The following is a 27,471-nucleotide window of genomic DNA, read 5'->3' on the forward strand; positions in this document are numbered from 1 at the left end:
AGTGGACACGAGTCAACAGCACTCCTCTTCCCCAGGGACCTGCGCCTCATGGGACTTACCCTGCAGCCATGTCTGTCTCTCAGACTAGGCTCCTCACCCGGTTTTCCAAGCAGCAGAGAACCAGCACCTTCCATACCACCAGTGTCCCTGAGCCCCCGATCCCAGAGAGACCCTTTCTGGAGAGACCAACGGACTCGGGAAGCTTTGGAGGGTGGCCCAGAGGGAGAAGAGCTGGGTAGGCTGTCCACGGGCGAGGGACACACACCGCCCTCAGCCTCATGGAGGGTGGTGGTTTTCCACAAAAGCTGCGATGGATGTTTCAGCTTCACCCCTGATGACACCGGGCCAACCAATGGCTACTGGCCATTTCACAGGCCCAGGCCCCCACCTTCCAGGGTTCATGCTCACACTGCCTCACTGGGTAAAGCCTCTGCAGGGCGAGGTGGGAGTGAGGCCACCAGAGCAGGGTCAGCTGGGAGGGAGTGGTCTGCGATCCCACGGGCCAGCAGGGCCCCCGCCGCCAGAGGGAGCTGCCTCCCTGTCCGACCAGGAGAAGACAGTGAAGGAGCCAGGGCCGCCTTCATCCACTCCCCGACTGCCCTGTGTCCTCTGGGAGAGCTCTGAGTGTCCTGGCTGCCCCAGCTCCCCGCCAGCCCAGAGTCCTGCGTACCTAAGCAGGCGGGATGAAGGGGGGAGGAGAGGGTTCCATCACCCTCACAGGTCTGAGGCTGTAGAGGGGTGAGCTCACCTGAGGAGGGGAGTGAGCGGGTGATCCCACAGCCAGGGCCCAACCTCAGGAAAGGTGGTACTGTGGGGTGGGGTGTGTCATGTACCCAGAGCTGCTGCGCTAGGTCTTTCTTTCTGCCTCACAATGTGGCCAACGTGAGGGCCCGTGACGGAGGGATGCCCATGGGTCGCTGAAGCAAAGAGAGGGTGAGGGAGCCCCTCGGGGAAGCAAAGATCAAGGTGGGGAGGGGAAGCCTTCACACACCAGGACGGGCAGGTGGCAGAGTCACAGAGAGGTAGACTGGGCACGACAGAGAGCTGTGGGCCCTGCCCACCTCACTCCCCAACCGAGAAAAAAAAGCCTCCACATGCAGCCAGGCCTCTTCCTGGCCTCATCCTGACAAACGGACAGCACCCAGCTGGGGCCTGCACGGGCCTGGCATAGACCCAAGGGCAGGGTCTGGGGTAGGGGTGGTAAGGGAGGTGGCATCCTTTGAGGGTGAGGCGCGGGCCCAGAGGAGAGCTGAGAGAAGCCAGGTAGAGTCAGCCTCCCCCAGCACGTCTTCCCAGCCCCACCCAGCAAAGACTTGGGAGGCCGGGGTGGGGGCAAAGCCATCACTTTCCACCCCGGGGAGGAGCAAGCGCTGAGGGCGGTCCGGGCTGGGTCACCATGATGTGGTAGATGGATTCCCGGAAGCGCTGGTCTCGGCTCAGCCGCTTGGCCACCTCCTTCAGCTCCTCTATGTTGTTGGCTTCCAGCTGGGAGGTCATGAAGGACTGGGACGGCTTCACTGGGGAGAGGGCCCCGCCGCTGGTGAAGTCCTTCCTCCACAAGGCGTGGCCCTGCCCCCCGACCCCAGCCCACTCCCTCCCTCACTGCTGCTGAGCTTCTCCAGCCCCTTCCCCCCCACGGGCTCCCGTAAGCCTGGGAAAAGCCCAAGGCTGGGGGGCAGCTTCAAGGCCACATTGGCCTCAGAGCTGGGCCAGCTCTCCCACCTGCCCTCTTCCTACGTGTCCCTGCGGCCTGGGGCCATCCCCATCCCACGGGGCACACAGAGGCCCACACTCACTGTCATTCCAGGTGCTGGACCGGCGCCGGTGGAAACGGCAGCTCTTGATGCGGCGAGTGGCCGCCTTGTGGATGTACACGGAGTTCTTCATGATGACCGGCATCTTGGCCTCCAGCTCGGCGTTCCGGATGCACTCCTCGAAGAACCCTGCGCCCAAGTTCACGGCGTTTCCCCTCCGGCCAGGCCGGCCCCGCCCCGCCCCGCCCGCCCAGGATCCAGGTGCCAGGAAATGAGAAACACTTAGAGCCCATCCTATGGAAGACCAGAGCCACCTGCTGGAGGGGGCAGAACTGCAGGCTTTCTCCCCTGCCCCCTCCCCAGGTCCAACAGCTGAAAGGAAGCAGCATCAAGAAGATGCTGGCAGGCAGGTGTCTGGAGAAACTCCATCAACATCTAGAACAGTGATGGCGAACCTATGACACACGTGTCAGCACTGACACGCGTAGCCATTTCTGATGACACGCGGCCGCATGCCGAGGATGAAACATTTGCTGCTCCTGAGGATGAAACATGTGCGACTAGAGTCTTGGAGTTAGTTTTTTCCTCAAAGTGACACACTACCCGAGTTATGCTCAGTGTTTTGGCGAAGTTTGACACACCAAGCTCAAAAGGTTGCCCATCACTGATCTAGAACGTCTAGTGCACACCAGGCCCCGTGTGGGGCACTAGCCCTGGTTCAGGCTCCACGGGCTGAGGGGCCGGGCACCGAGGGCAGCGCTTACTTTTCAGATGGCTCACGTCAGCCCGCATCCTCTCCTCCTTCTCCTTGTTCCGCACCTTGGAGTTGAGCCCTTGTTCCAGGCTCCTCAAGGCCGCCTCGGCCTCCCGCAGACGTCTCTCCAGGTCCATACGGACCTTCACCTCAGCCTGAAGGGAGAGGGACGGAGAGATGTGGGGTTTTGGGGGGCAGCTGCCATCTCCCCTGGAAGCCTTGCCTGATCAGCCCTGACTCAAGTGGGCTTTCTCGCCTTTGGGCATGGATGGAAGTTACCACCTCCTGCCTCCTGTCTTACACCCTTGACCAGGCGGCCTGGACTCGACCGCACACCCAGCAATGATGCCCCACAGAAGTGGCAGGCCCGCTGCGTCCCCTCAGGGCGGCTCTATCGCCTGCCCCTGGCTGGTCAGGTGGGCAGAGATAATTCAGGCAGTTGCTGGTAAAGTGCAGGGATGTGAGGGGAGTCTCCCGGACAGGGGAGGCACCTTGAGCTCCTGCTCGGCCTGCTGCTTCTGTGCTGTCAGCTCCTGCAGCGAGTTCTGCAGCGCCTGGGACTGGCTGGAATAGAACTCACGCTCCTCCTCCAGGGCCCGTGAGCGCTCCTCGTTCTCCTTCATCCTGCCCGGGAAAGGCACTGAGTCAGGGCTCACTCACCAAAGGGGGTTTCCCCTGGGAGGACAGCCCCTCAGAGAGAACTGGCTGAAGAAATCTGAGGCCCAGGCTTCAGGACCCCCGCCCCCCCAAACATTCTGGGTCCTGTCACCCAGGTGATGAGGGAGCAGTGTGGTCAGGTGAGGGGAGCCTGTCTTACAGTCAGAACGCCTGAGCCCTGGGTCCAGGTCTTGCTGGTTCTGTGACCTCAGGAAAGTTATAGGACTCAGTCTCCTCATCTGTAAAAGGGATCTCAGAGGACCTTCCCAGCAGGCCACAAAGCACTGTTATACGGACCGAGTGACTGTCTGTATAGCTCACACCTTTGCAAGAGATAATGATCCAGTCAGTTCTGGGTAGTGAAGGTTCTCTTCCCATTTGCCTGGTGGGAAAACTGAGTCCTGGGCAGAAGGAAGTGAGCGACCTATCTGGGCAATGGCAACTAGAACCCAAAAGTCCAGGTGTCCAGTTCAAGGAAATTACCGATCCCCAGAGCCCATCGTGGACCCATGGGTCCAGGGCTCCTCACCGCTTCTCTGCCAGGAGCTTCTCTTCCAAGAGCTGCTGCATCTTCCCCTCGATCTGCCTCAGGTTGCTATGGAGACCCCCATTGGGAGAGGGCTGCTCGCTCTGATTGGCCCGTGTCTGCAGTTGGTTCTCATTCTCCTCCAGCATTTCCAGGGTTTTCTTCTTCTCTATGGAGAGCTCCTGGCGTGGAGGGATGGGAAGAAGGGAGAGAAGGGAGAGAAAGAGCCTAATTTAGGTTCCTCAACCAACATGGTTTCCCTCACCTGCCTTCCGATTCCAGGGAGCGGTGCCCTCCACGCTCAGTCCTGTATGAGGGACACCTGGGATGTCTCCTTTCTTCCCTTGAGGTAAAAGCCAACCAAGATCTCCTTCCTCACAACAAGGCAAGGTTACCCCTCCATCGTGGGAGTCAGAGAGGAGCCCAAGGAGGCGTCTAGGGGAGGTGGCCCTACTATAACCAGGGGACACCAAGACCCAAGGGCACCCTGACCCTCTGGGGTCCTTGTTCCTCCAGCGGCAAGTGAAGGAATGTGTTGGCATCACGTGAAAAACACCCAACAGGACCAGACTAAGAGCTGGTTTATGTTCTCCCCATTTATCAGACTGAGATCTCGCACATCCCAGACATTCTGGAGTTGAAACCATTCAAGGGAACCACCTCCTATGATATGAAATGGAGAAAGATAGACAAATAAAGGCCCCACAAACACCGCCCCAGTCAGTGGAGACAGAAGAGAAACGCTTACAGTCTGCCAGGCAGTTCATTCATTCAGTAAACGTTAAGATCCCCCTGCCATGCCAAGCTCACTTTAAGTGCTGGGCTTGGAAAGGCCTTAAGACACAGCCTAGTGAAGCTCACAGTTTAGGAAACACAGCCTAGTGCAGTGGTCGGCAAACTGCGGCTCGCGAGCCCCATGCGGCTCTTTGGCCCCTTGAGTGTGGCTCTCCCACAAAATACCACGGCCTGGGAAGAGTCTATTTTGAAGAAGTGGCGTTAGAAGAAGTTTAAGTTTAAAAAATTTGGCTCTCAAAAGAAATTTCAATCGTTGTACTGTTGACATTTGGCTCTGTTGACTAATGAGTTTGCCGACCACTGGCCTAGAGTGTTCAGTGCCATAACGAAGTGCTGTGGGAGCCCAGAGCTCAGAGCAAATTCCTGCTACGCAGCAGCAGGGAAGCTTGACCAACGTGATGTCCAAGCTGAGCCTTAGAAGGATGAAAGAGTTCTCCATCCTTAGAAGGATGAAAGGGGTGAAAGGACATGTGTAGAAGGGACTGTATGGGCAAAGGTGTGGAGGATGAGGGCACATGGTTTCGGGCGGGGGGGCATGTGGAATAGGGGGTCGGTGTCTGCTCTGGGTGTGGAAGGGCAGCAGAGGGCAACAGTGGAGGAGAGGCTGGGGCCAGAGTTTGCACTTGCATGCCATCCTGGAGAGTTGGCTCTTTGTCCTTGACACATGCCACCGTCCCCCCCAGTTTCTGTGGTATCAAATGGAGGTGACCTGGCAGCTGATTTCCCTCCCTGCTCAATTTCCCCCTGGATCAGCTAAACGAATGAGCCACAAGAAGAAGGAAGTGGTGGGCGGCCCCGCCTCCCATCCTAATCAATCCTCCATCTGCATAAAAACGTAAGCACTGAAGAAGGTGGATTTCCTGAGGCCATGGTCATAGCAAGGGCAAACTCGAGTTTGCCCTTCTGGGTCCTGCTTTGGGCCTCACAAGTCGGCTAGAGTTCCCAAACGTCCACAGAGAAGAGTCCCTTAGGTCAGTGCCCCTTTGCGCCCTGTTACCCTTGCGGATGGCTCAGTAACTAGGGAAACAGAAAACAAAACAAAACAGTATCACGTGGCCCAAAGAACCACCCGGCCAGCGGCCCCTCACCTCCAGCGTCTGCTGCAAGGCCTCTGTGAAGTGCCTCAGCTCCTTTTTCTCTTGCTCCACACCCTTGAGGCATCTTGCAGTCAGTTCTAGCTCCCTGTGGGGACAGAGGGCATGCGTATGGCGGTGCCCACCCCTCCTAGTCCCCTTTGTACCTAGAATAGCTTGTTTCACCTCCCCATAAGGCTCAGTGGGGTCCTTGGAAGGCCAGCCCCTCCGCATGGCTGGGTCCTGCCAGCAGATGTAGGGACCCAGGGCTGAGATCCTAGCCCAGTGGGATTGAAGTCACTTGCTCTCGATACTCATGCATTTGTCAGTGGGGTAAACCCAGGGCCACCCACAGGCAGAGAAGCACTGGGGGAACATAGGGGTCTCACCCCGTCGTCCCTGGACAGTTCCTGCTAGAACCCACACTCACTGACATGGGACATGGCAGAGGCCTTTCTCTGGGGTGACAAACTCCTTGCTGCTTTCGTTACAAGCCTGGGCCCCCTCAGGCCACACCTGGTTTCCCCTCCTCCTGCTTGGAATACCTTCCCCTTTCTCCTGCCCAATTTTTCAAATCCATCTTCAGGGCCCAGCTCAGCCCCATCTCTGTTCAAGCCCATAAGGATGGTGCATATATCTTAATCCCTGGAACACAGGGCTGCCCCAGGCCTCCTAGCACTTGGTTATACATTATTGTGTTGATGTTTCCTGGGTGTCAGTCTGATTTCCCCCACCAGATCTTCAGGGAGAGGACTAGTCTTCCGTTCCAGGGTCTGGCACAATTCTGAAAGTGAGCAGGTGTTCGGCTATTTACTTGGTAAGATCCTCTGAGTTTCTCCCTCCCTCAATTATATGTCAAATGACTTCCTTTGTAAGATGGTTGCTATCGCTAATGATCGACAGTGATGAGGACAGTCATACCACCACCACCGTCCCCAGAGCAGGGGTCTCCACATTCCTGGACAGGCTGCGTCCGAATGACCTGCGGGGCTTTTTAAAAATACAGATAACTGGGCTCTACCTTTAGGAGACTCTAATTCTGTTAAATGATTATAATGTGCAAACTGGTTTGTACACCAGACACAGGACTAAAGATCTCAAGGGATACCACTAGCCAGAATGTGAAGGGATTGTGCGAGAGAGACAGGGAATGTTGGGGGTCTTGGCTAATCTTGTCCTGTCTGCCCTGGGAAAGGAAGGGCTGACAGCGGCAGGAGGGCTTGTTGCTTAGGGGAGGCCTGTCTGCACCTGCCCTTGCCTCAGGCCTCAGTGGGCAGAAGTGGCCTGTTTGTGTGGGAACTACAGCTTTTTCTGGGCACACTCCGAGGCCTGGAGCATTGGGAAGAAAGACCAAACCAAGTCATCACGTACAGAGGACCTCCTGGGCGGGGGCCTCTCCCCAGGGCTGACCAGGAGCCTGTGCCTAATACTGTGCTAGCCCGGAGGCACCGCCCTCCCGCTCCCCTCCAGGGCACCACCACCACCTCTTGATCTGCTCCTGCTCCATTCTCAGCTCCTGCACCACCTCCTCAAACTGCTGCTTCTCAGCCTCCAGCACCTGGTTAAGGCGCTCGAGCTCCTGAAGAGAATGGAGAGAAGCAAGAGTCACAGGCAGCAAAGGGAACCCCCGCTCTCACCCAGGGGACCCTCTGGGATTCAGCACAGCCTGGGGCATGCGCTGGACCAAACTTGAAATTGAGTCTTGCTGAGCCCTGGTCCCCTCAATGACAGTCTCCAAACCAAAACCTGTGATGACCTGGGCTCACTCAGCAAGCTGAAGGCAGGGTTTAGAAAGGATCCCAGCATTATTTCCTGTGACTGGACACGATGATAATTCTACATGTCACTCCCACCCTAAGGCACATTGGCTGGCCCTCAAGCCCCGGAGGATAGAGTGGGGAGAATGTATTTCCATTAAAGATCCCTGAAGTGACATCTACTACAAGTGGCAAAGAGAAGCCACTCCCACCCCAAAAGTCAGAGACGAAGAATTATTTTTTCTCACAGCATCTTCGAAGCCATGAGCACAGGTGGCCGCAGCCTCCCCTATACTCAGCTCCAAGGGGACAGAAGAGCCAGAAGCCTCCAGGCCACACCAGTCCCTCCAGGAATGCTGATAGCGTAAGGGTGTCCCATCAAGCATGTGGCCTCGGGCTCCTGTTTTCTGAGCTCCAATGACAGGTGGTGTTGGGGGTACACTTCACGTGAAGCTTGGCTAGAGAGAAGCCTGTTTGTGATGACAGCTTTGCTCCCCCACATTTCACACTGTTGGAAGGATATTACTTCTAGATCCACTTTCTTTCTCATCTTCTAGCTCCAAACGATACTCTCATTTTCCAGCCAGGGGCTTTGTTCTCAAGGGTTATGGAAACCCCACCAAGGAGTGGAGCTGGCTGGAGGGGGACGTTGCCATTGGCTTTGAGGAGATACAGAGAAAGAATAAAACCTAAAGGAAAGATCTGATTCCAAACCCCAAGCCCTCCTTTCCTAAGCTTCTTACCCAAAGAAGTTTTTCTTTCTGATCTTTATTGTCTCTCTTGGCGTGGCTCACTGATGGTCACCATGAGGGCTGCTCACTGGCATCCTGATGCCCCTCTGGGCACACCACACAGCCACAGTGTACCTGCAAAAGCTGGGCGGGCCCATGGGACTGGCTAAGGCCAATGGAATGTGAGCAGAAGTATGTCACTTCCAGGCAGATGCCTTTAAGAGACAGGGCCTGACACGCTATGTTCCCTTTTCCCCTCCATAGTAGCCACTGTTGTTGCAAACGCTCGAGGCTGGATTAGCCTGGATCCCTGAGAGGAGATGTGGAGCAGAGCCCCCAGCTGACCCAGGTGGCTGAGTGAGAAATAGATGGTCGCCGTTCAAAGCCACTAATATTTTGGAGTTATGTGTCATTGCAGTAGACACAGCCATATATAGACATAATATAAATATAATTAAAACCACCAGGGAAGCTAGCTGGCTCTTATAGGCACCCGGCTCTTATAGCTACCTGGCTTCTGATGGTACAGAAGAGGTCACCCAGGACCCAGCTGGAGGATGCCACCCACACCCTTGGTTTCTTCTCCCTGGAGAGCCCCTTTCTCCAGGACTCTGACTTACAAATATTTCCCTGTACTTACCATGACACTGGAATATCTTTTTATATATAGGTATATTTTTATTGATTTCAGAGAGAGGACAGGAAAGGGAGAGAGAGAGATAGAAACATCAATGATGACAGAGAATCATTGATCAGCTGCCTCCTGCATGGCCCCTACTGGGGATCAAGACCGAAACCCGGGCATGTGCCCTTGACCGGAATTGAACCTGAGGCGCTTCAGTCCACAAGCCGATGCTCTATCTATTGAGCTAAACCAACCAGGTCTGGGATATCTTTTGTAATTGAAAATGGGAGAAAGTAAATTATTAAAATGCCATGGAAATGTCCATACACTGTTATAAGAGTGTAAATAGGTACAAAGTTTCTGAAAAGCAATTTGGCAACAGGCATCAGGAGTCTTTTTCCCCTAAGGGAATGTGTTTCCAGGAAACTAGCTCATCTAATCAGGAGTCTTAAAGGTTTTTGCCCTTTGCATCAGTAATTCCACCTACAGGAATCTAGCCTAAAGATATTAGCCCAGCCAGTGTGGCTCAGTGGTTGAGCATTGACCTATGAACCAGGAGGTCATGGTTCAATTCCTGGTCAGGGCACATGCCCGGGTTGTGGGCTCAATCGCCAGAGTGGAACGTGTAGGAGGCATCTGATCAATGATAATCTCTTATCATTGATGTTCCTACCCTTCTCTCCCTCTTCCTTCCTCTCTGAAGTCAATAAAGAAAAAATATTTTTTAAAAAGAAATAATTAGAGGCCCTGGCTAGGTAGCTCAGTTGGTGAGAGAGTTGTCCCAATACAACAAGTTTGCAGGTTTGATCCCCAGTCAGAGCACATGCAAAAATCAACCAATGAATTTATAAATAAGTGGAACAACAAATCAATGTTTCTTTCTCTCTCATCAATAAATAAAAATAAAAAATAATTTAAAAAGAAATAATTATAAAAGTAGATCAGGAATGATGTATAAGGATGCTCACTGTGATGTAATTTATAATAGTGAAAACAGCCTAGATGTCCCAAAATAGAAGATTAATTAAATTAAACATCACGTATTAACGAATCAGTACATGGTCACTAAAACAGATGTTTCCAAAGAATGCTGAATGACATGAAAAATTGCTGGATGTACAATGTTAATAAAGGTATAATGAAAAAGCAGGCCATAAAATGGAATATCTGATATGATCCTATTAAGCTTAAGATATGTATATATACACAATACATGTTTAAAAGACTGAGAAGAAACACACAGAGAAGTTGACAGGAGCTGTCTGTCAATGGTGAGATCAAGGGTAAGTTTGTTCTCCACAAAGAGCATGATCTCTACCATTAGTAAAAGGCTCTGTATTAAAGAGGAAAAAGAAAGACACTCTCCACCCCGGCCGCTCACTTCTTTTCCGCCTTTCATTTCACCTGTATGGCTCCTAAATGAAGCTGATGTCCAGGTGCAGCCCGAGAATGCTGATTAGAGTGAAACCTCCACCCTATAAACTCAGAGCATCCAGAACCTTCTGCTCCTGCAGCCCAGGATGGCATGAGTGTTCGTAGCAACCTTGCCACAGCTGAGGTCGGCCAAGACCTGCTTCAGCGAAAGCCTTTCTCCATCATAAAGCATTTGTTCTGACTCTCGGGCCTGACTTAAGTTGGAGGGGTATAAGGTTGGAAAGAAGTCACCAGATGGCAAATCCCAGCTCAATGAAAGAAAGAACTTTCAAATAACGGAGCCATAATGCCAAGGTAACGATCACAGGATCAGGATCAATATCCATCAGGAAGGTCAGCAAAGAGCCTCACCTTGAAGTGGGAGGTATTTTCCGACTCCAGGAGTCTGTGTTCTGACTGGAGCACCCCAGGAAGCAAGAAACCTGCCTGACTGCCCCTGGGCACTGCTGGTTTCCCATGAGCCTGCCCATGTGCAAGGCTGAGCACTCACAGTTCAGCCAAAAAAGAAAAAAATAGGCAGGCTGCCCTCCTCCAGGGAGTGAGAGAGATGGGGACACAGGGAGCCAGGGACACCAAAGGGACCTGGGACTACGGAAGAACATGATCTTCTGGCCCCAGGCAGATGAGCCCAGGGTGGCTGCCCCTGCACTCTCTGCTCATGCCCTTTCTGCTACGTGGAAGGTATCAGGGCTGCACCATCTCACAGCACACATCTGCATGGGCCTTGCCAGTTCACCAAGCACTCCCTGCTTTCTATTTCGTTGAGCCTCACAGCGACCCAGGAACTAGGTAGGCACAGCCATTACTGTTATCAGAGCGTCGCAGATGGAGAAACTGAAGGTCCGAGAGACTAAATTGTCCCAGGCCATACAGTCAGTGGTAGAGTTGAAACTCGATGCCCAACTGGCGTGGCTCAGTGGTTGAGTGCTGACCTACGAACCAGGAGGTCACGGTTCGATTCCTGGTCAGGGCACATGCCCGGGTTGCGGGCTCGATCCCCAGTGTAGGGAGTGCAGGAGGCAGCTGATTAATGAATCTCTCTCATCACTGATGTTTCTATCTCTCTATTCCCTCTCCCTGCCTCTCTGAAATCAATACAAATATATTCTAAAAAAACACAAAACAAACAAACAAAAAAACACCTCGAATCTGGGTCTCCTGATCCCACACCTTTAGGCCAAGCAGCCCCTCAGAGACCAGAGAATCTCCATCTCATCACTGGCTATTGTCCCCAATGCCTTTCTAAGTGGCACAAGGCACACCCAGACAATCTCCGTGACCTGGAGTGGGCAGGGGAAAGGTGCAGGGGACAGCAGTTCCATTATATGGATGATTAAGTGAAGGAAGAAAAAAACCTTGACAGAAGGACTCAGTGAGTTCTATTCCTGATCTGGAGCAGGCAGCTGACCTGGACTGTAAGCCTGGGCACAGTCCTCTCCCTCCGGCCTGCCCAGAGCAGCCTTCACCTCGGGAACCAGCTGGGCCCGAGTGAGGCTCTCACATTCTGTACCCAAAACCCAGGGAGTTCACAGCTGATAGGCTTCCCTCCTTCAGCGTGCTATGGCTTTAAGCGAGGCCTGTGTGCAGTGGGTCCCCACTGCCCTCATTTCCTGGCTAAAGACCTAGATAGAGTGTCTAAATTTTCCTGCGGCTGACTGCTGCCCCAGATTTAGCCTCTCTGATGGATAAGTCTGTCTCTCTCCCTGCCAGTGGCTGTGTCTGTCACTCCATCCCATCCCCTGGCTTCCTGCGTTACCTGTCTTTAAGTCACTGACAATCCACCAGAAGTCTCACTTCTCAAAACGTACAGGACGGCGTGGGAAAACTCTACGGCGGAACCTAGAATGAGAACCTGGAGACACGGAGGCCCGACCACTGCTGTCACCATGCCAGTCCTCAAACCCATGCGATCCTAACACAAAGCCTCAACAGGTTTTGGTTTGGGAGTTTTGTTTGTTTGTATTTTTTTTTGTTTTTTTAATCCTTACCTGAGGATATTTTTCTATTGATTTTTTAGAGAGTGGAAGGGAGGGATGGGGAGAGAGAGAAAGAGAGAGAGAGAAAGAAATCTCAATGGGAGAGAGACACATTAATTTGGTTGCCTCCTGCACCTGCCCTGAGCAGGCCAGGGGATAGAACCTGCAACCCAGGTACGCACCCTTGACTGGGAACTGAACCTGTGACCCTTCAGAGCACAGGCCATGCTCTACCACTGAGCCACATTGGCCAGGGCGGATTTGGATTTTTTTACTGTTGTTAATTGACAACATGATGCTGAAGTCCAGCTGAAAGAATAAATGGGCAAGAATAGCTGATAAAATTTTGGAAGAATAATGAGGGTGAATTGTCCTACTGGATTAGTCAAGATGTAATGTAAAATTACAAAAATAAAATATGTTCATTCATTGTTAAAGGATCTTCTTTAAGAAGAACAAGAAAAAAGATAAAAATATGAATAATAAAATGGCAATAAATACATTATCTATCAACAACTACTTTAAATGCAAATGAATTAAATGCTCCAACCAAAAGATGTATACTAGTAGAGGCTGAATGGATAATAAAACAAGACCCTTGCATATGCTGTCTACAAGAGACTCACTTCAGATTGGAAAATATACACAGACTGAAAGTAAAGGGATGGAAAAGTATATTACATGAAAATGGAAACAAACAAACAGCTGTGGTAGCAATACTTATACCAGACAAAACAGACTTTAAGACAAAGAGACAAAGGAGGACCCAGCAATTCCACTTCTGGGTATTTATCCAAAGAAACCCAAAACACTAAATCAAAAAGATATACATCCACATGTTCATTGCAGCGTTACTTACAATAGCCAAGCTATGGGAGCAGCCTAAGTGTCCATCAATAGATGATTGGATAAAGAAGTGGTCTACATATACAGTGGACTATGATTCAGCCATAAAAAAAAAAAAGAATAAAATCTTGCCATCTGCAACAACATGGATGGACCTAGAGGCTATTGTGCTGAGTGAAGTAAGTCAGACAGAGGAAGACTAACGCCATATAATTTCACTTATATGTGGAATCTAAAAAACAACAACAACAAAATAAACGAAAAAGCAGAATAGAAACAAACTCATACCAGCAGATGCAGAGAACATTTTGACGGTTGCCAGATGGGAGCGTGTTATGGGGATGGGTGAAAAGGTGAAGGGATTAAGAAGTACAAATTGGGCCCTAGCCGGCTTGGCTCAGTGGATAGAGCGTCAGCCTGTGGACTGAAGGGTCCCAGGTTCAATTCTGGCCAAGGGCACAAGCCTGGGTTGCAGGCTTGATCCCCAGTAGGGGGAGTGCAGGAGGCAGCCGATCAATGATTCTCTCACATCATTGATGTTTCTCTCTCTCCTTCTCCCTTCCACTCTGAAATCAATAAAGAAATAGGTTGTTGTTTTTTTAAAAAAAGAAGTACGAATTGGTAGTTACAGAATGATCACAGGGATGTAAAGTACAGCAGAGAGAATATAGTCAATAATCTTGTAGTAAGTATGTGTGGTGTCGGACGGGTACTAGATTCATTGGGGTGATCCCTTAGTTATATAATGTCTAATCACTGGGTTGTACACCTGAAACTAGTGTAATATTGTATGTCAACTGTAATTGAAAAATAAAAAATTATTTAAAGTTTAAAAAAATGTTCATTCACTGAGTCACTCCACAAACATGTATGAAGCACTCGGCCTGGGCCAGGGACTGGGAATGTCTGGGGTGCTATGGGACATGACTGTGCGGCCTGTTTCAGAGACCAGTACGGGGTGGCTGGGAAGGGTGAGGAGTAAGCAAGAGTCAGGTCGAGAGACAGGCACTGAGCCAGGGCTGATGGCCCAGCCCTGCGACTGGCCTGGCAGAGGACAAGGAGAAGCAGCTGGGCAAAGAGAAGTGGCCCCCCGCTGTGGGGTTCTCTGGGCAAGCCACCCTGCAGCGTTGGGCCTCAGGCAATTCACGTGCAAGACGGGCCCATAATTAATAACAACTGATTGTAATGCTAACAAACACAGGTATTCATTAAGCACACATTATGTGCCAAACATTATTATTATTATTATTATTATTATTATTATTATTTTTAATCCTCACCGAGCACAAGCTTAGAGAGAGGAAGGGAGAGAGAGAGAGAGAGAGAGAGAGAGAGAGAGAGAGAGAAAGAGAGAGAGAGAGAGAAAGAGAGAGAGAGAGAGAGAGAGAGAGAGAGAGAGAGAGAGAGAGGAGGAGAGAGGAACATTGATGTGAGAAACATTGATTGGTTGCCTTCGTGTCCCGACTGGGACCTGAACAACCTTTCGGTGCACAGGACGATGCTCAATCAGCTGAGCTACTCCGGCCAGGCAATGTACCAAGTTTTTATATTTAACATCTCACTTCATCCTCACAACATCCCTAATAAGATCAGTTCAATTATGATCCCCATTGTTTTACTTTATTTTTTAATATGTTTTTATTGATTTCAGAGAGGAAGGGAGAGGAAGAGAGAGATAGAAACATTATGATGAGAGAGAATCATTGATCAGCTGCCTCCTGCACGCCCTACACTGGGGATCAAGCTCGAAACCCGGGCATGTTTCCTGACCGGGAATCGAACTGTGAACTCCTGGTTCATAGGTTGATGCTCAACCACTGCGCCATGCCAGTCAAGCTATTATCCCCATTGTTCACGTGAGAATATTGATGTTCAGAGAGGTGAGGTAACTTGCCCAAGGTCACACAGCTAGAAGTGGTGAAGGTGCAATGCACAGCCAACCTGGCTCCAGAGCCCCCACTGCTAACCACTACCCTACTCTGCCTTCCGGGGGGAAGTAATGATTCCTCAGAAGAACAAGCAAGGCCCAATGATGCACGGAGATTCCAAATGAAGTGGACTTTACCGGCTCCCCACCCTGAATTGAAGCAAGGGCCTCCTTAACCCCATAAGGCTGCCTCAAGCCAATGCTTGGTCCCCTCAGGACTTGTATTATCGACATTTAGAGAATGAAGGAATCCCTGAGATCATCCAACCCAATCACTCTCAAGGTGCCAGAAACCCCCCTATGACTAATAGAGGCCACCCCAGCCTCCTGTGAATATCACCAACGGCAAGCAGCTCATTACCTACCAAAGCAGCTAATAAAATCTGGGGATGGCTCTTTCTCTAGGTGGTCACCTACCCCTCTACGTTCCTCTCCAGGCCTTCACCAGAAGACATACTAGTTAGTACCCTTCCTGCCAAGAAGCTACGGCAAGTTTCAAGCACTGTCATCCACTGGCCTCCCCTGCTCTGCCGGTCAGATTTTCCAGACAGTTCCCTGGGTGCACAGCTCCCCCACATCACTCCTGAATGCCAGAAACATGAGCCAGAACACCTCGGCTTGGCTGTTCAGGGGTCCACGGATGGGGCAGGGGTGGGAAAGGGCGGCAATTCTGAGCGGCCTCCATGGGCGCCTACCTCTCTCTGCTCCCTCTGCAGGCAGAGTTCCTCGGTCTCCTCCATCAGTTTGTCTGCCAAAGTGAGCACACACACTCTCAGGAAAAGCCCACTCCAGACCCGGTCCCGAGGGGCTGATGCCGCGGTCACCTCTGTCACCCCCCCGGCATCTCCCAAGGAAGAGGCCAGCACAGCCGCACCAGCCCAGCCGAAGGGTGGGGCCGGCTCCTGGGGGTGGGAGCTGCTACCCTCCTTCCTGTCACTGTCCCTGCATTGCACAGCCTTGTCCTTGGAAGCTCGAGAGAGTCTCGGCACCCCCTCTGCACTAGTGTCTGCCTCGTGGGGAAGGGCGGGCCTGGGGGTTGATGGGTGTTTGGAGCAGGCAGAGGGGAACCAGTGTTGGGGCCCCAAGTGTCTAAGGAGGCGGCAGGGAAGAGGGTCCCAGGCGAAGGATCAAACCTCAGACTCTTCTTTCCCAAGCAGCATGCTAACCAGCCGGTCAGGGCACAAGGGCCTGGAACCTTGTGGTCAGGTTTAAAGTGGGCTGGGGTGTGAGAGCTGGAGGCAAGCCCGGGATCTGGGGTCCAGGGCAAGGCAACACCGACTCCGTTTACGGAGCCTTTACTGCGTGCCTGACACAGTGCTTACAGGCATTTTCTCATGTAACCCATCCCCACAGCACCTCCAACACAGCCAGGGACTATTTCTGTCCCCATTTCAAGGATGAGGAAAGTGAGGCTTAGAGAGGCTGTGCTGCCGGAAGACATACACAGCTGATAGATAAGTGACAACGCTGGGCCCAGAGCCCAGGCCCCAAACCACCAGGCCCTCCTGCCCCCTGTCATGCTGGCCAACAGGACATTGATTAGTAAGCTCTCCAGGCTCCAAGCTGGTGTCTGGCTCCTCGGAGCCTGCTAAGCCCCACTCAAGACACCCCCCCTGGGTCCTCCAACAGCCCCTGGCCCTGAAGTGCTACCGTCAGGGAGCGTCAGCCCAGCCCGTCCCTCCAGCCAACCTAAATACTCCTGCTTCTCCTTGGCCAACTGCAGCCCCTGGGCCTCCAGGCTCTTGATCATGGCCTCTCCCAGCTGGGCGTTCTTCCAAGTCCTGGGGAGGGAGGGCAGATGGGACAGAGGAGAGAAGAGGAAGAAACACAAAATCGTGAAAACAGAAGGGTAGAGGAGAAAGAGAATGTGCGTGTTTTGTACTCGCCCATCCCTTCTCTCCAGAATCCCAGCTCTCATCCACCCTGGCTCCCCTGGCTCTGGGCATGCCACCAGCATGGATCGGTGTCAGTCCCTGGAGGCCGGCCCAGGCTGCAAAGTGGGCCACCGTGGGCCGGACCAGCAGCACTTTTGGAGCAAAGAAGAGATTGCTTCCTGGCTGCTTTCTACAGCACTGAATGCCCACCACCCGGCGCAGGGCCTGGCACGGGGCATACACTCAGTGTTACTGGTTGAACTGAAAGCATGACCCAGCTCGAACCGGCAGGTGCCAGGACCAGAGTTTACGTGCGAATGGACTGTGTTGGGCTGGAGGTTTCTGTGATGTGGACCCTGATTTGCAAAGCTCTGTCTGTGCTAGGATTCATGGTGGGCCTGGGGAGCTGAGCTGGGGTTGGGAGGCAGCCAAGTCCTATGAGTGATGCTGGATTCACTGAGAATGGGAGACAAATGGAGTCCACGTCTGCCACCTGTGACCCTAGGCAAGCAAAGCTCACTTTGCTCAAAGCTCACTTAGGAGACCCCCACAGATGCTCTCGCCCACCCTAACCAACTCCCACAGCCCTGTCCTCAAGGAGGCCCAGACATTTTCCTCCACACCCTGCCCTCTCCTGGGGCCCTCAGTGCCCGCCGGGACCCCGGCAGAGAGAGAGAGCAGGGTCAGTCCAGCCCACACCCCTCCCTCCCCCTTCTGGACCTCAGGCTGCCCTTCTGCGGGGAGCACTTACACCTTCCCCGACTCCTGCAGCATCTCCAGCCACTGCGCCTGCTCAAACTCAGACTCCGCTGCCAGCAAGATGTTCCCCTGCCAGGAAGAGGGGCCACGGTGCACCTGAGAGAAGGCCGCTCTGAGGACACGGAGGCCGCCCCAGGCCTCTGCAGGCCCAGGGCTGCTCCCCGCACCCCGAAATCCTATGGCACTGACACCGCCCCCCTCCCCCCCCCCGCCAAGGCCAGGCCAATGGAGGGGTTGCCCCCAGGCACCTGGAGGATCCCAGAGAAGCTGCTCTGTCCCGGCTGAGCCCAGGCTGAGATGAGAGCTTTACTCACATGAAAGTCCTGGTGGGAGATTTTCATGGCATAGGGCATGCTGGGCTCTTCCTTGGCCTCCACCAGGCAGCCCCCCAGAGGGATGACGCCCTGAGAAAGAACCAGAACAGGCAGCTCTCACCCCACCCAGCCCAGGTCACTCAAGGCCTGTGGGAGCCCTTAGCCAAAGCCAGGTCCTGCTGAGGGCCCCAGGCTGGGAGCCAGACAGAACTCTCCCAGAAAGGAGAGGCAGGGCGGGGCAGGCTCTTGGGCACAGGAGGTTGGGGGCCCAGCCCAGGACGGGCAGGGGGGTCTTGTGCCCCAAGAAGGATTTGTTCTTCAGACTCTGTTAGAACACAGTCCTCCACCCTAACAGAACACCCTCCCTCAGTGTTCCCCTGGGCCCTCCCCACGGTGGCCCTGGGGAGAGGCCCCCTCACCTTAGGATGTATATTGAAGTGTTTATTGGTTTCGAAGCTCTTTTTCTCACTTTCAGAGTAGTAAAGAAGGAAGCTCTCTTTGATGATGAAAAACCTAGAGCAGGTGGTGAAGAAAGAGGGACAACCAGGAGAGAAGGGTGAGGTTTCTTGGGACAACAAGAGCGTCCTTGGGGGCCCTGCACTCACATGGGGAGTCCAGGGGGCTACCACGACTCAACCTCACCAACTCAGTTCCACATCTGGGCAAAGGCCTCAGCTGGCCAGCTGCCTGCTGCCCTAGGCAGCCCGATCCTCGCACCCGTGGGCAGCTGATGGGAGGCCCTCAGGGCTGGCTCCTCCATCCCTCTTGAGCCGCCACCCTCAGCACAGGAGGGCACCTGTGATACTTCCTCATGGGTATCCTCAGCCTCTTGAGCCATTGTCTCAAGTCCCTTAGGGTCCATCCCAGGACGGGCAGAAAGGGTGGGGGAGGGGAGAAGAAGACACAAGATTCCAAGATGGGTCTTTTGACAAGTGATCATGAAGGCTGGGGGTCAAATGACTGTGGGAACCAAGCTCTGGGGCCAGGCCTGCAGCCTGCACGTCACATCTGCACTTCTTTCGCTCCACAGCCTCCTTCTGGGACTCGGGTCTAACTTAGGATCTCTGGGCCCCTGGTGCTTTCTGACTGTTGGGGAGACGACAGCCTTGATGCCCATATCTGGAGCTCTGGCACCCACCTGGGGACCCCTGTAGGACTAATGACTGGAGCTGACCAAGATAAGATGATCCCACTGAGCCTTAAAGTCCCAGGGCTCAGCAATACACAGGGTGGCCGGCCCCTTCCCCCCAGGGTCCCTGCTAACGCCACTGGTGACGTGATGGGCCTGGGAGAGCTGGGAGCAGTGGTTAGCTGGAGCATGCTCAGATGGGCTCACACCAGCCAGCAGTGTGACTCTCCTCTGCTCTGAGTTCAGTGACGTTGGGCGTCACAGTGGGCATATTTACACCAGGAAAATCATCAGACGCTACAAAGCACTGTTCCACCCCAGGAGAGCCCGCTGTTAACCACTGACCAGCACACCTCTGTGAGGAGCTTGGACAGTTGCTGGTGGGCATGATGAGGTCAGTGAATCTCTGAAGACTCCCCCAGCCCTGTGACCTTTCCTGAGGCCACAGCTCCTGCGGGGAGGGTCCCGGGACTGTCGACAGCTCCATCTCGCCTCCCCCAGGAAAGTGAAGCACACTCTGTCCTCCGGTGTGTCTCACGCGCACCCATGTTCTCTATTTGCACTGACCCTCCCGGCCCAGCCAGACACCACATGGAGCTGTGGACCTCAGAGGTGACCTTTTTACCCCTAGTGGGGAAAGAGCACATGAATATCACCCTCCGCAGGATGGCGAGAACATTCTGGGGCCTCCAGCACCTGACCCTTGTCCATTCTCAGCTTTCCCCCCCGCCATTTCTGCCCACCTCACTACGTCCTGCATGATCCTGCTAAGACCACGCACTTCTCCCTGGAATGCCCTCCCTCTCGCTCTTCATCTGGCTGAACCCCTCACCCCTGGTGGCCAGCCCAGCCCACACTGCCGTCTGAGCTCCTTCTGCACTTGCTGGTTGGGCTGCGCACTGGCACTTAGAGCCCCTGCCACACCCCGTGTGCCCATCTTGTCCCAAGGACCATGTTGGGCTCCTGGAGGGCAGGCTATGCCCCATCAGTCCTGTGAGCTGAGAGACGTTTCTAGGGAACGTCACAGTCATTGAGAACACAGGTTTGGCATCACACAGAACTGCCATTTCCCAGCGGGGGTGGGGTGGGGGTGGGGGCCCTGGGCAAGTAAGCTCACCCTCTGAGCTTCAGTTGATTTGCCTGTAGAATGCGGGGGGCGGGGAGGGGGAGGGAGGGGGCACAATAATACCGACCTCATCTGATCATGGTGAGGATCAAATGAGATTGTGCTTATCACTCTACCAACCTGCAGAGGTTCTAGGACAGGGCTGAGTGATGCATCCCCGTGGTCTGAACATCTGAACACACAACACCCACAGGAAAGTGTGAGCCCAGCAGCACAGGTGGCCCCCTGGGGGCCCGTCTCCTCCCTTTTCAATTCCATTATGGACTGAATTATGTCCCCTCCCCCAATCCACATGTTGAAGCTCTAACTTCCAATGTCTGTCTGGAGATCGAGTCTTTAGGAGGTGCAGTAAGTCCTCACTTACTGTCATTGATAGGTTTTGCAACTTTAAGCAAAATGACATGTAACAAATCAATTTCACCTACTATAACAAGGTTAAATGAGGTCAAAAGAGTGGGGCCACAGTCTGACAGAATCATGGCCTTATAAGAAGAGGAAGCAGCCTTAGTCAGTTTGGCTCAGTGGATAGAGTGTCAGCCTGCGAACCAAAGGGTCCCGGGTTCAATTCCGGTCAAGGGCACGGACTTTGCTTTCAGGCTCCTTCCCGGCTGGGGCCTGGTCGGGGCTCGTGCAGGAGGCAATCGATGTGTTTCTCTCACATCAATGTTTCTCTCTGTCCCTCTCTCTTCCACTCTCCCTGAAAATCAATGGAAAACTATCCTGGAGTGAGGATTAGCCAAAAAAAAAAAAAAAGAAGAAGAAGAAGAAGAAGAAGAAGAAGAAGAAGAAGAAGAAGAAGAGGAGGAGGAGGAGGAGGAGGAAGCAGCCCTAGCTGGTTTGGCTCAGTGGATAGAGCCTAGGCCCACAACTGAAGGGTCCTGGGTTTGATCCAGGTCAAGGGCATGTACCTGGGCTGTAGACTCGACCCCCAGCCCTGGTCTGAAGCATATGACGGAGGCAACCAATCAATGTTTCTCTCTCTGTGTCTCTCCCCCTTCCTTCCACTCTCTCTAACAATCAATGGAAAAGTATTGGGTGAGGATTAACAAAAAAATTAAATAAAGAAGAGGGAGCATTCTGTCTTTCTCTGTCACATGAGGACACAGTGAGAAGGCAGACGTCTGCAAGCCAGGAAGCGGATCCCTACCAGAGCCTGACTTTGCTGGCACCTGACCTTGGACTTCCAGCCTCCAGAACAGCGAGGAAATGAATTTCTGTGGTTTAGCTGAACAGTTTAACAGATGTTGACGTCTATGGTATTTTGTTATGGGGAGCCTGAGCTGACAAACACAAATACCTTCTTGCTTTCCTGACTTCCGGAGCCTCCTCCCCACTCAGGGCAAAGCACCGTGCCAGGGACTTGGGTTGGGGGTGGCAGGCAGACGATCACTAGACACATGGGCAGAGAGAGAACAAGGGCTCTGGAATCCAATGATCTCTCTCCCTCCAGCCACAGCTTCAGGCAAGCTCCCAGGCTGGCTGAGTCATCCTTTCCCAGCTCCTCTACAAAATGGGGGTGCAAATCTCTGTCTCATGGGGCTGCTGGGAAGATTCACTCATTGATTTAAGGAATAGGCCCTGCAGAGTTGGGCTGGCTGTGCAAAGGCTGGAGATAGTCACCGTTAATTTAGGTGTTCTCCATCGCCAGCTGCCGTGCTAAGTGCTCTACAAGAATCAGAGTATTTGATCTATGTAACTCTCTTGGAAGGTAGGGCTTTTTGTTCCCATTTTACAGAGGAGAAAACTGAGGCTTAGAGGTTAAGGAATGTGTGCAAGGTCACACAGCTAGGGCAGAGATGGAGCTGAGATTGGAACCCACGGCGAGAGTCCCTGCTCCTACTCCGCACACCACAGTCTGCTTCCTCCCTCATGTTGGCACCTGGGCAAGAAACAGATGGACCAGAGGCGGTAGGTATCAAAGCTGGGGTAGTCAGGGTCGGAGCTCTGCCACTTACCAGCAGTGTGACCAGGGCAAGTCACCTAATCTCCCTGGGCCTCAGGTCCCTCAGTGTAACTTGAGGATAATAATACTACCTATTGCTCTTAGGATTGTCCAAATAATTAAAGGAGCTTGTTCACATAAAGTCTCAGAACACTGCGTGACATATGGTAAATATTCAATACCTTTGACTTTTATTAGTACTATTATTATCCATTATTACTAGGTTCAGTGTCTGCTGCAGCCTCCCCTGACCTTTCTCATTTGTGCGCACCCAGTTCCTACCGGCGGGAGCTCTTGGCTCCAGCCCAGCTGGCCAGCTTCCTGTGCCCCAAACACACAGCACTTTGCCTGCCCAACTCCAGTCCTGGGCAAGGCTCTGTCTTAGCCCCAGCCCTTAGGACCCTCCTTGTCTGCCCCACGGGGCTGTGGTAAAGACTGGAGAGTGTGTGGGAGGTTAAGGGGTCTGTGTCAACCTTGGCTGCCTCCTCTCTCTAGTCTTAAAAAATAGTATTTTCACCTCTAGATTAAGGAGCGTTTACAGGTGCCAAGACACACACTTTGCTAAGTGTTTTATTGACATTATCTTATGTAAATCTCTCACAATAACTCTAAAGATGGAGATACTTGTTTTCAAGTTTTACTGATGAGGAAACTGAGAGAGGCACAGAGAGATTAAGCAACCAGTAAGCGGCAAACTGGGAACTCCGTCTGCTGACAAGCCCATGTTCTGTGTTGTGCTCGGTGATGCCCGGTCCGCCTCATCCCCCGGCACTGCTGTGACTGCAAGCTTCTGGTCGGCACGGGTCAGAGAGCATGAAGGAATCACATGGGACAGCCAGGTGCTATGCTAGGCCCTAGGGCAGTGATGGGCAACCTTTTGAGCTTGGTGTGTCAAACTTGGCCAAAAAACTGAGCATAACTCGGGTAGTGTGTCACTTTGAGGAAAAAACATTATTTCGCAAATGTTTCATCCTCAGGAGCAGCAAATGTTTCATCCTCGGCATGCGGCCGCCTCAGCGGCCACGTGTCATCAGAAATGGCTACGCGTGTCAGTGCTGACACACGTGTCATAGGTTCACCATCACTGCCCTAGGGCTTGAGGATTCCCTTCCCTCAAGGAGCTTATAGTCAAATGAGGAAGAGAGAGAGAGAATAGAAATCAATAATCTAAAAAGTAACTAATGTTTATTGAGCTCTTTCTTTGTGCCAGGCCCTGTTCTAGTAGCATCATTATGCACGTTAACTCATTCATTCCTCACATGGCCTGGGTGAGGTAATGAGCACAGAGAAGTTAAGTAATATGCTCCAGATCACACAGCTGGTAAGTGGGAAGCTGGGGCAATTTAAATGTTTACTGCAAGACTGTAAGGAACCAGGACACCCAAAGGCGCTGTAAAGCACCAACTACCTGGTGACATTATAAAAGCACCATGACAGTGACACTGATACCCTGAGACACTATAAGTTTGGATGAGATACAGGAAGAGTGCAGACCAGGAGGAATGAATGGTTTAGGTGTCTGGCCAAGGGAATTCTGAGAGGAGGGTTTTGAAGAATGAATAGGAGTATCTTAGGAATAAGTGGAAGGGGAAGATGCGTTCCAGGCAGAAGGAACAGAATGGGTGGGGTGTCTCGGGGTTGCAGCCACCGGCTCCATGGTTCCCCTGGCACTTAGTGGATTCTGTGAATCAGCTCCCTGAGGCAGGGACCTACCAATGGCCCACAAGAGCGAGCAGCTGCTGGGCTGGACGCAGGACCCGCTGGCCACCTTACACCTGGGGGAAGGAGGGACAGGAGTGCCGATGAGTTCACCTATGTGCTGGACCAGCCCTCCATGGGGCTGACTCTGGCCGAGGCTGGGACGCTCCAGTCCTTTCCTCCTTGCCTCTGAGCTGCCAAGGTTTTTGCCAAGAGCACCCGTGTCTCCACTGCTCGCAGAGTAAGCGGAGGTCAGCCATCAACCTTACCCTCTAAACACCTCTCCCTGATTCTCTGTCTCTGAGAAGTAATGTTTTTGATTCCTTCCTCCTCTTGTTGCCCATGGGAAAAAAGCTGACCCTTCAGCTCAAGGGCATCTTCCCAGCCCAGAAAGGGAAGGGCTGCTTCAGTGGCAGGGACGGGAGGCCCTGAGACAGACCTGAGCGGAAGAGGTTTTATGAAACCCAGCTGGTCACAGCTGGCTCCATCCTGCCCATCCCTTATTTATGCAGCCCAGGAGCCTTTCCAGGCCCCCTCCCCTCAGCTGCCCAGCGAGGGCATCGATCGCCCTAATGGCACAGCTCTGCGGTTGGGGCCTGAGCTGCCCCCTCCCCAAGCCTTCCTGTGGCCGCTAATTAGCTGAGGTCTAGAGACTCCATTTCACAAATGGGGAACTGGGGCCCAGGGGGCTCTGCTGGGAAGCGAGGGGTCTAAGCGTAGCATCATGCTTCTCCCACCCCAGACTCTCTCTGGTTGGCTCTGTTGCTGACCCAAGGCTACTAAACCATGTGTGTGTGCAGTTCCACAACTGTGACCATGGACCCAGGCCCGAGTGGGCAGAAGGGATGTTAGTTCTTTCCTGAGCCCCAGAGGAAGGGGCGTCTGCACAGAGGCAGCTCTAGAATTCTTAGACCAGATGGTTTTGGAGTGGCTGTGGGGATGCTGAGGGATCCTGGGGTGGGGGGGTGCTACAGCTCTCCAAGCCCTCCCTGGCTTCCCTACTGTGCTTTTAGCCAGGAGCCTTGTCCCTGACACCGCCCACCCCTGGAATCAACTCTGGGTGCAGGAGCCAGGCCCCCACACCGTGGGTGAAGAGGGGTCAGGGACATACCCTGAGGGTCTCAGGCTCCTAACATTTCCTAGGGATGACATCAGGTGAAAATGCCTGGCAGGCGAAGTCTTGGATGACAAGACCAAGAAGTAATGCCAAGGACAAGAGGCAGACCCAATGGAGGAGCGCTGGCCGCCTGGAGCAGCAGAGGCAGAAGAGAGCGGGCAGGGAGGCGCGCTGCTGATGGATCTGAGCCTACAAGCATCTTTCTGCCCGCCTCCCCCGCCACCGGAGTGTCCTGGTAGAGACAAGGCTGCTCCTGACCAGACCCCATGGGACCTACCGCTCAGACAGCACGATGCTGGAAGCCCCTCCCAAGATGCTCCCCAGGCTGCCCCAGGCCTCCAATTAGGGGATCAAAGAGAAGCTTAACTTCGCAGGAACTCAAGGGGCCTACATCCCACTAAATCCCGGAGAGAAGCCTGGCGGGGCTAATACAAGTGTGTGTGCGAAACCAGCCACGTAAATGGTTTCACATTTGTTCTGTGGTCTTGTAGGAATATTAAATTATTCATCAAAATAGAACATCAGAACCACCACAACCACAGCCCCGTGATCGGCGGTCCTGGGGACATTAGCTCATGGAGTGGGATGGGAAAGAGCATCTGGACACGCTCCTCGGCTCCTGGCAGGGTCACAGCTCCAGGGAGCCGGGTCAGGGTCGAGTTCCATAGGCCACTGCAATATCGAATCTCAGCTCTGAGGTTGCCTTGAAGGGGGAAACTGTCCAGATGATCCATTGCTCCCAGCCAACGTAGGGGGCTCCCTGCAAGTTCAGGGCTGTGAGCTCCCCCTTCCTTCAATACCTTTCAGGCCCATTCCTAAGTGGAAAGCGGCTACTGCGTCTGGGGAGTGGCCTCTGAGGTGGGGACCAGGAAGCTAGTGCCAAAGACTAAGGCTGCTCTGACCCCCACCACACCTTCCAAGGGATCAGTCCTTCTGATGGGACCATCCATCGCTCCCCCACACCCCTCAGTCTCAACCTGATCCCCGCCCTCGGCTTAGTCCCTCCTTCAGTTCCAGCTTCTCTGCCTGAAGTGCTGGAATCTCTCTCTCTTTCTTGTTAATTCTCATCCGAGAATACGCCCCCCCCCCAACACACACACACACACACACACACACACACACACACACACTCCCCAGTGATTTTTAAAGAGAGTGGAAGGGGGGAGGGGAGGAGACGGAGGAAAGAGAGAGAGAAACATCGATGACGCATGGATTGGTTGCCTCCCACAGGGGCCCCAACCAGGCCAGGGATGAACCTACAACCCAGGTACCTGCCCTTGACTGGAATCAAACCCCCGATTCTCTAACTACTGAGAAACATCTGCCAGGGCTGGGATCTCTTTTCCCACGGCCCAGGTTTTATTTTTAAAAAAATATTATTTCAGCCCTAGCCGGTTTGGCTCCGTGGATAGAGCGTCGGCCTGCGAACTGAAAGGTCCCAGGTTCCATTCCGGTCAAGGGCACATGCCCGGGTTGCAGGCTCGATCCCCAGTGGGGGACTTGCAGGAGGCAGCCGATCCATGATTCTCTCCCATCATGGATGTTTCTATCTCTCTCTCCCTTCCTTCCTTCCTCTCAGAAATCAATAAAAACATTTAAAAAAATTATTTCAATGTCTGGCTGGAGGGGTTGCCAACATCAGCTCGTCCAGGCTGGGCCCAGATCCTCCTGGCCCTTCCGCCCTCCCTGCCTGAGTCTTTCAGAAGCGCCCTCAGTGTGCCGGGGAAGGGGGTAGGCAGAGGGTGGGAGGTCGGACACCCTGCGGCCGGGGGAGGGGTGCTGTGAAGGCGGCGGAATTGGCCGTGGGGGCCCCAGGAGGCCACCCTGGGCTGGAGACGGAGCTTCTCCTTCCGCAGCAGTCCGGCCCAACCGGACCCAGCTCGGCTCCTACCCCGGCCGCGAACTCTTTCAGCCCACACCCAACCTCCCACCCAGACTTAATCCCTTCCACGGAGAATTCCCACCGCCCCAGGCCAGCGGTCCCGCCCAGCTCCGCCAGCCCCGGGGAGAGAGGAACCCAGCCCAGCCTGGGCTCCACGACTTCCAGGGGACCCAGCTTAGAGAGAAAGGGGGCGAGCCCAAGGTCACAAAGGAAGGCAGAGGCAGCGCGGTCAGGAAGGGAAGGGGGGGGGGGTCCTGGGGTCCTGAGGCCCTGGGATCCCTCCCCTCCCCGGCGGCCCTCCCGGGGCGCGGGAGGCGCACTCACCGCCGGGACCACTTGGCGGACGGCCGCCCGAAGGGCCGCTTCCACAGCACGCCGTAGAGCTGCACTTTGGTGCTGATGTCCAGCGCGTCCGAGTCAGCCTGCTCCAGGGACGGCGAGGGCGACACCGAGTTGGACTTGGAAGTGAACATCCTGCCTCAGTGGGGCTGCCCCCGGGCCGGCCCACCCACTCCCCGGGCCGGCAGGGACGCTGGGTTCCAGGCGAGGGCGGGCGCGCGCGCGCGGCGGGCGGCGTGGGGAGGCGCCGTCGGGGCGCGTCTCAGACAGCGGAGACCGGGAGCCGCCGGGTCGGAGCTGCTGCATTAAGGCGCGCGGACCGGGAGCGCCGCGCCGAGGGGGCCCGGGGTGCGGGGCGCGCAGCCTGCGACTTGGGCTCCGGATGGGGCGGGCCCGACGGGAACTCGGCGGGAAGGGAGCGGCTCAGCATCCAGCC

General features: G+C 53.9%; 1 protein-coding gene across 1 annotated transcript; it reads right to left on the minus strand.

The window, feature by feature from the left end:
* Nucleotides 1-1,207: 1,207 nt before the first annotated feature.
* Nucleotides 1,208-27,169, minus strand: PLEKHD1 (pleckstrin homology and coiled-coil domain containing D1). Its single transcript, XM_008138908.3, has 13 exons — nucleotides 27,021-27,169; nucleotides 18,222-18,315; nucleotides 17,803-17,892; nucleotides 17,481-17,557; nucleotides 16,545-16,636; nucleotides 15,551-15,603; nucleotides 7,044-7,138; nucleotides 5,575-5,668; nucleotides 3,695-3,873; nucleotides 3,000-3,132; nucleotides 2,519-2,663; nucleotides 1,797-1,943; nucleotides 1,208-1,517 (listed from the first exon to the last, which is right to left on the minus strand). Exons 1-13 carry the CDS (start codon nucleotides 27,167-27,169, stop codon nucleotides 1,342-1,344), a joined length of 1,524 nt encoding a protein of 507 aa, XP_008137130.1. The 3' UTR covers nucleotides 1,208-1,341.
* Nucleotides 27,170-27,471: the final 302 nt, after the last annotated feature.

Source organism: Eptesicus fuscus, chromosome 5, assembly GCF_027574615.1.
Source record: "Eptesicus fuscus isolate TK198812 chromosome 5, DD_ASM_mEF_20220401, whole genome shotgun sequence".
NCBI lineage: Eukaryota > Metazoa > Chordata > Mammalia > Chiroptera > Vespertilionidae > Eptesicus > Eptesicus fuscus.

What these genes read in the sequence shown, in the direction of transcription:
- PLEKHD1 (XM_008138908.3), bottom strand. Translation starts at nt 27,169, where the DNA reads ATGTTCACTTCCAAGTCCAACTCGGTGTCGCCCTCGCCGTCCCTGGAG. An exon ending in GGAGAAGCAGGAGTATTTAG is followed by an intron (nt 15,604 to 16,544) that starts GTTGGCTGGAGG and finishes TCACTTTGGCAG; the next exon opens with ACAAACTGATGGAGGAGACC. An exon ending in GTCCAGCACCTGGAATGACA is followed by an intron (nt 1,518 to 1,796) that starts GTGAGTGTGGGC and finishes CCCTCTCCCCAG; the next exon opens with TGAAGCCGTCCCAGTCCTTC.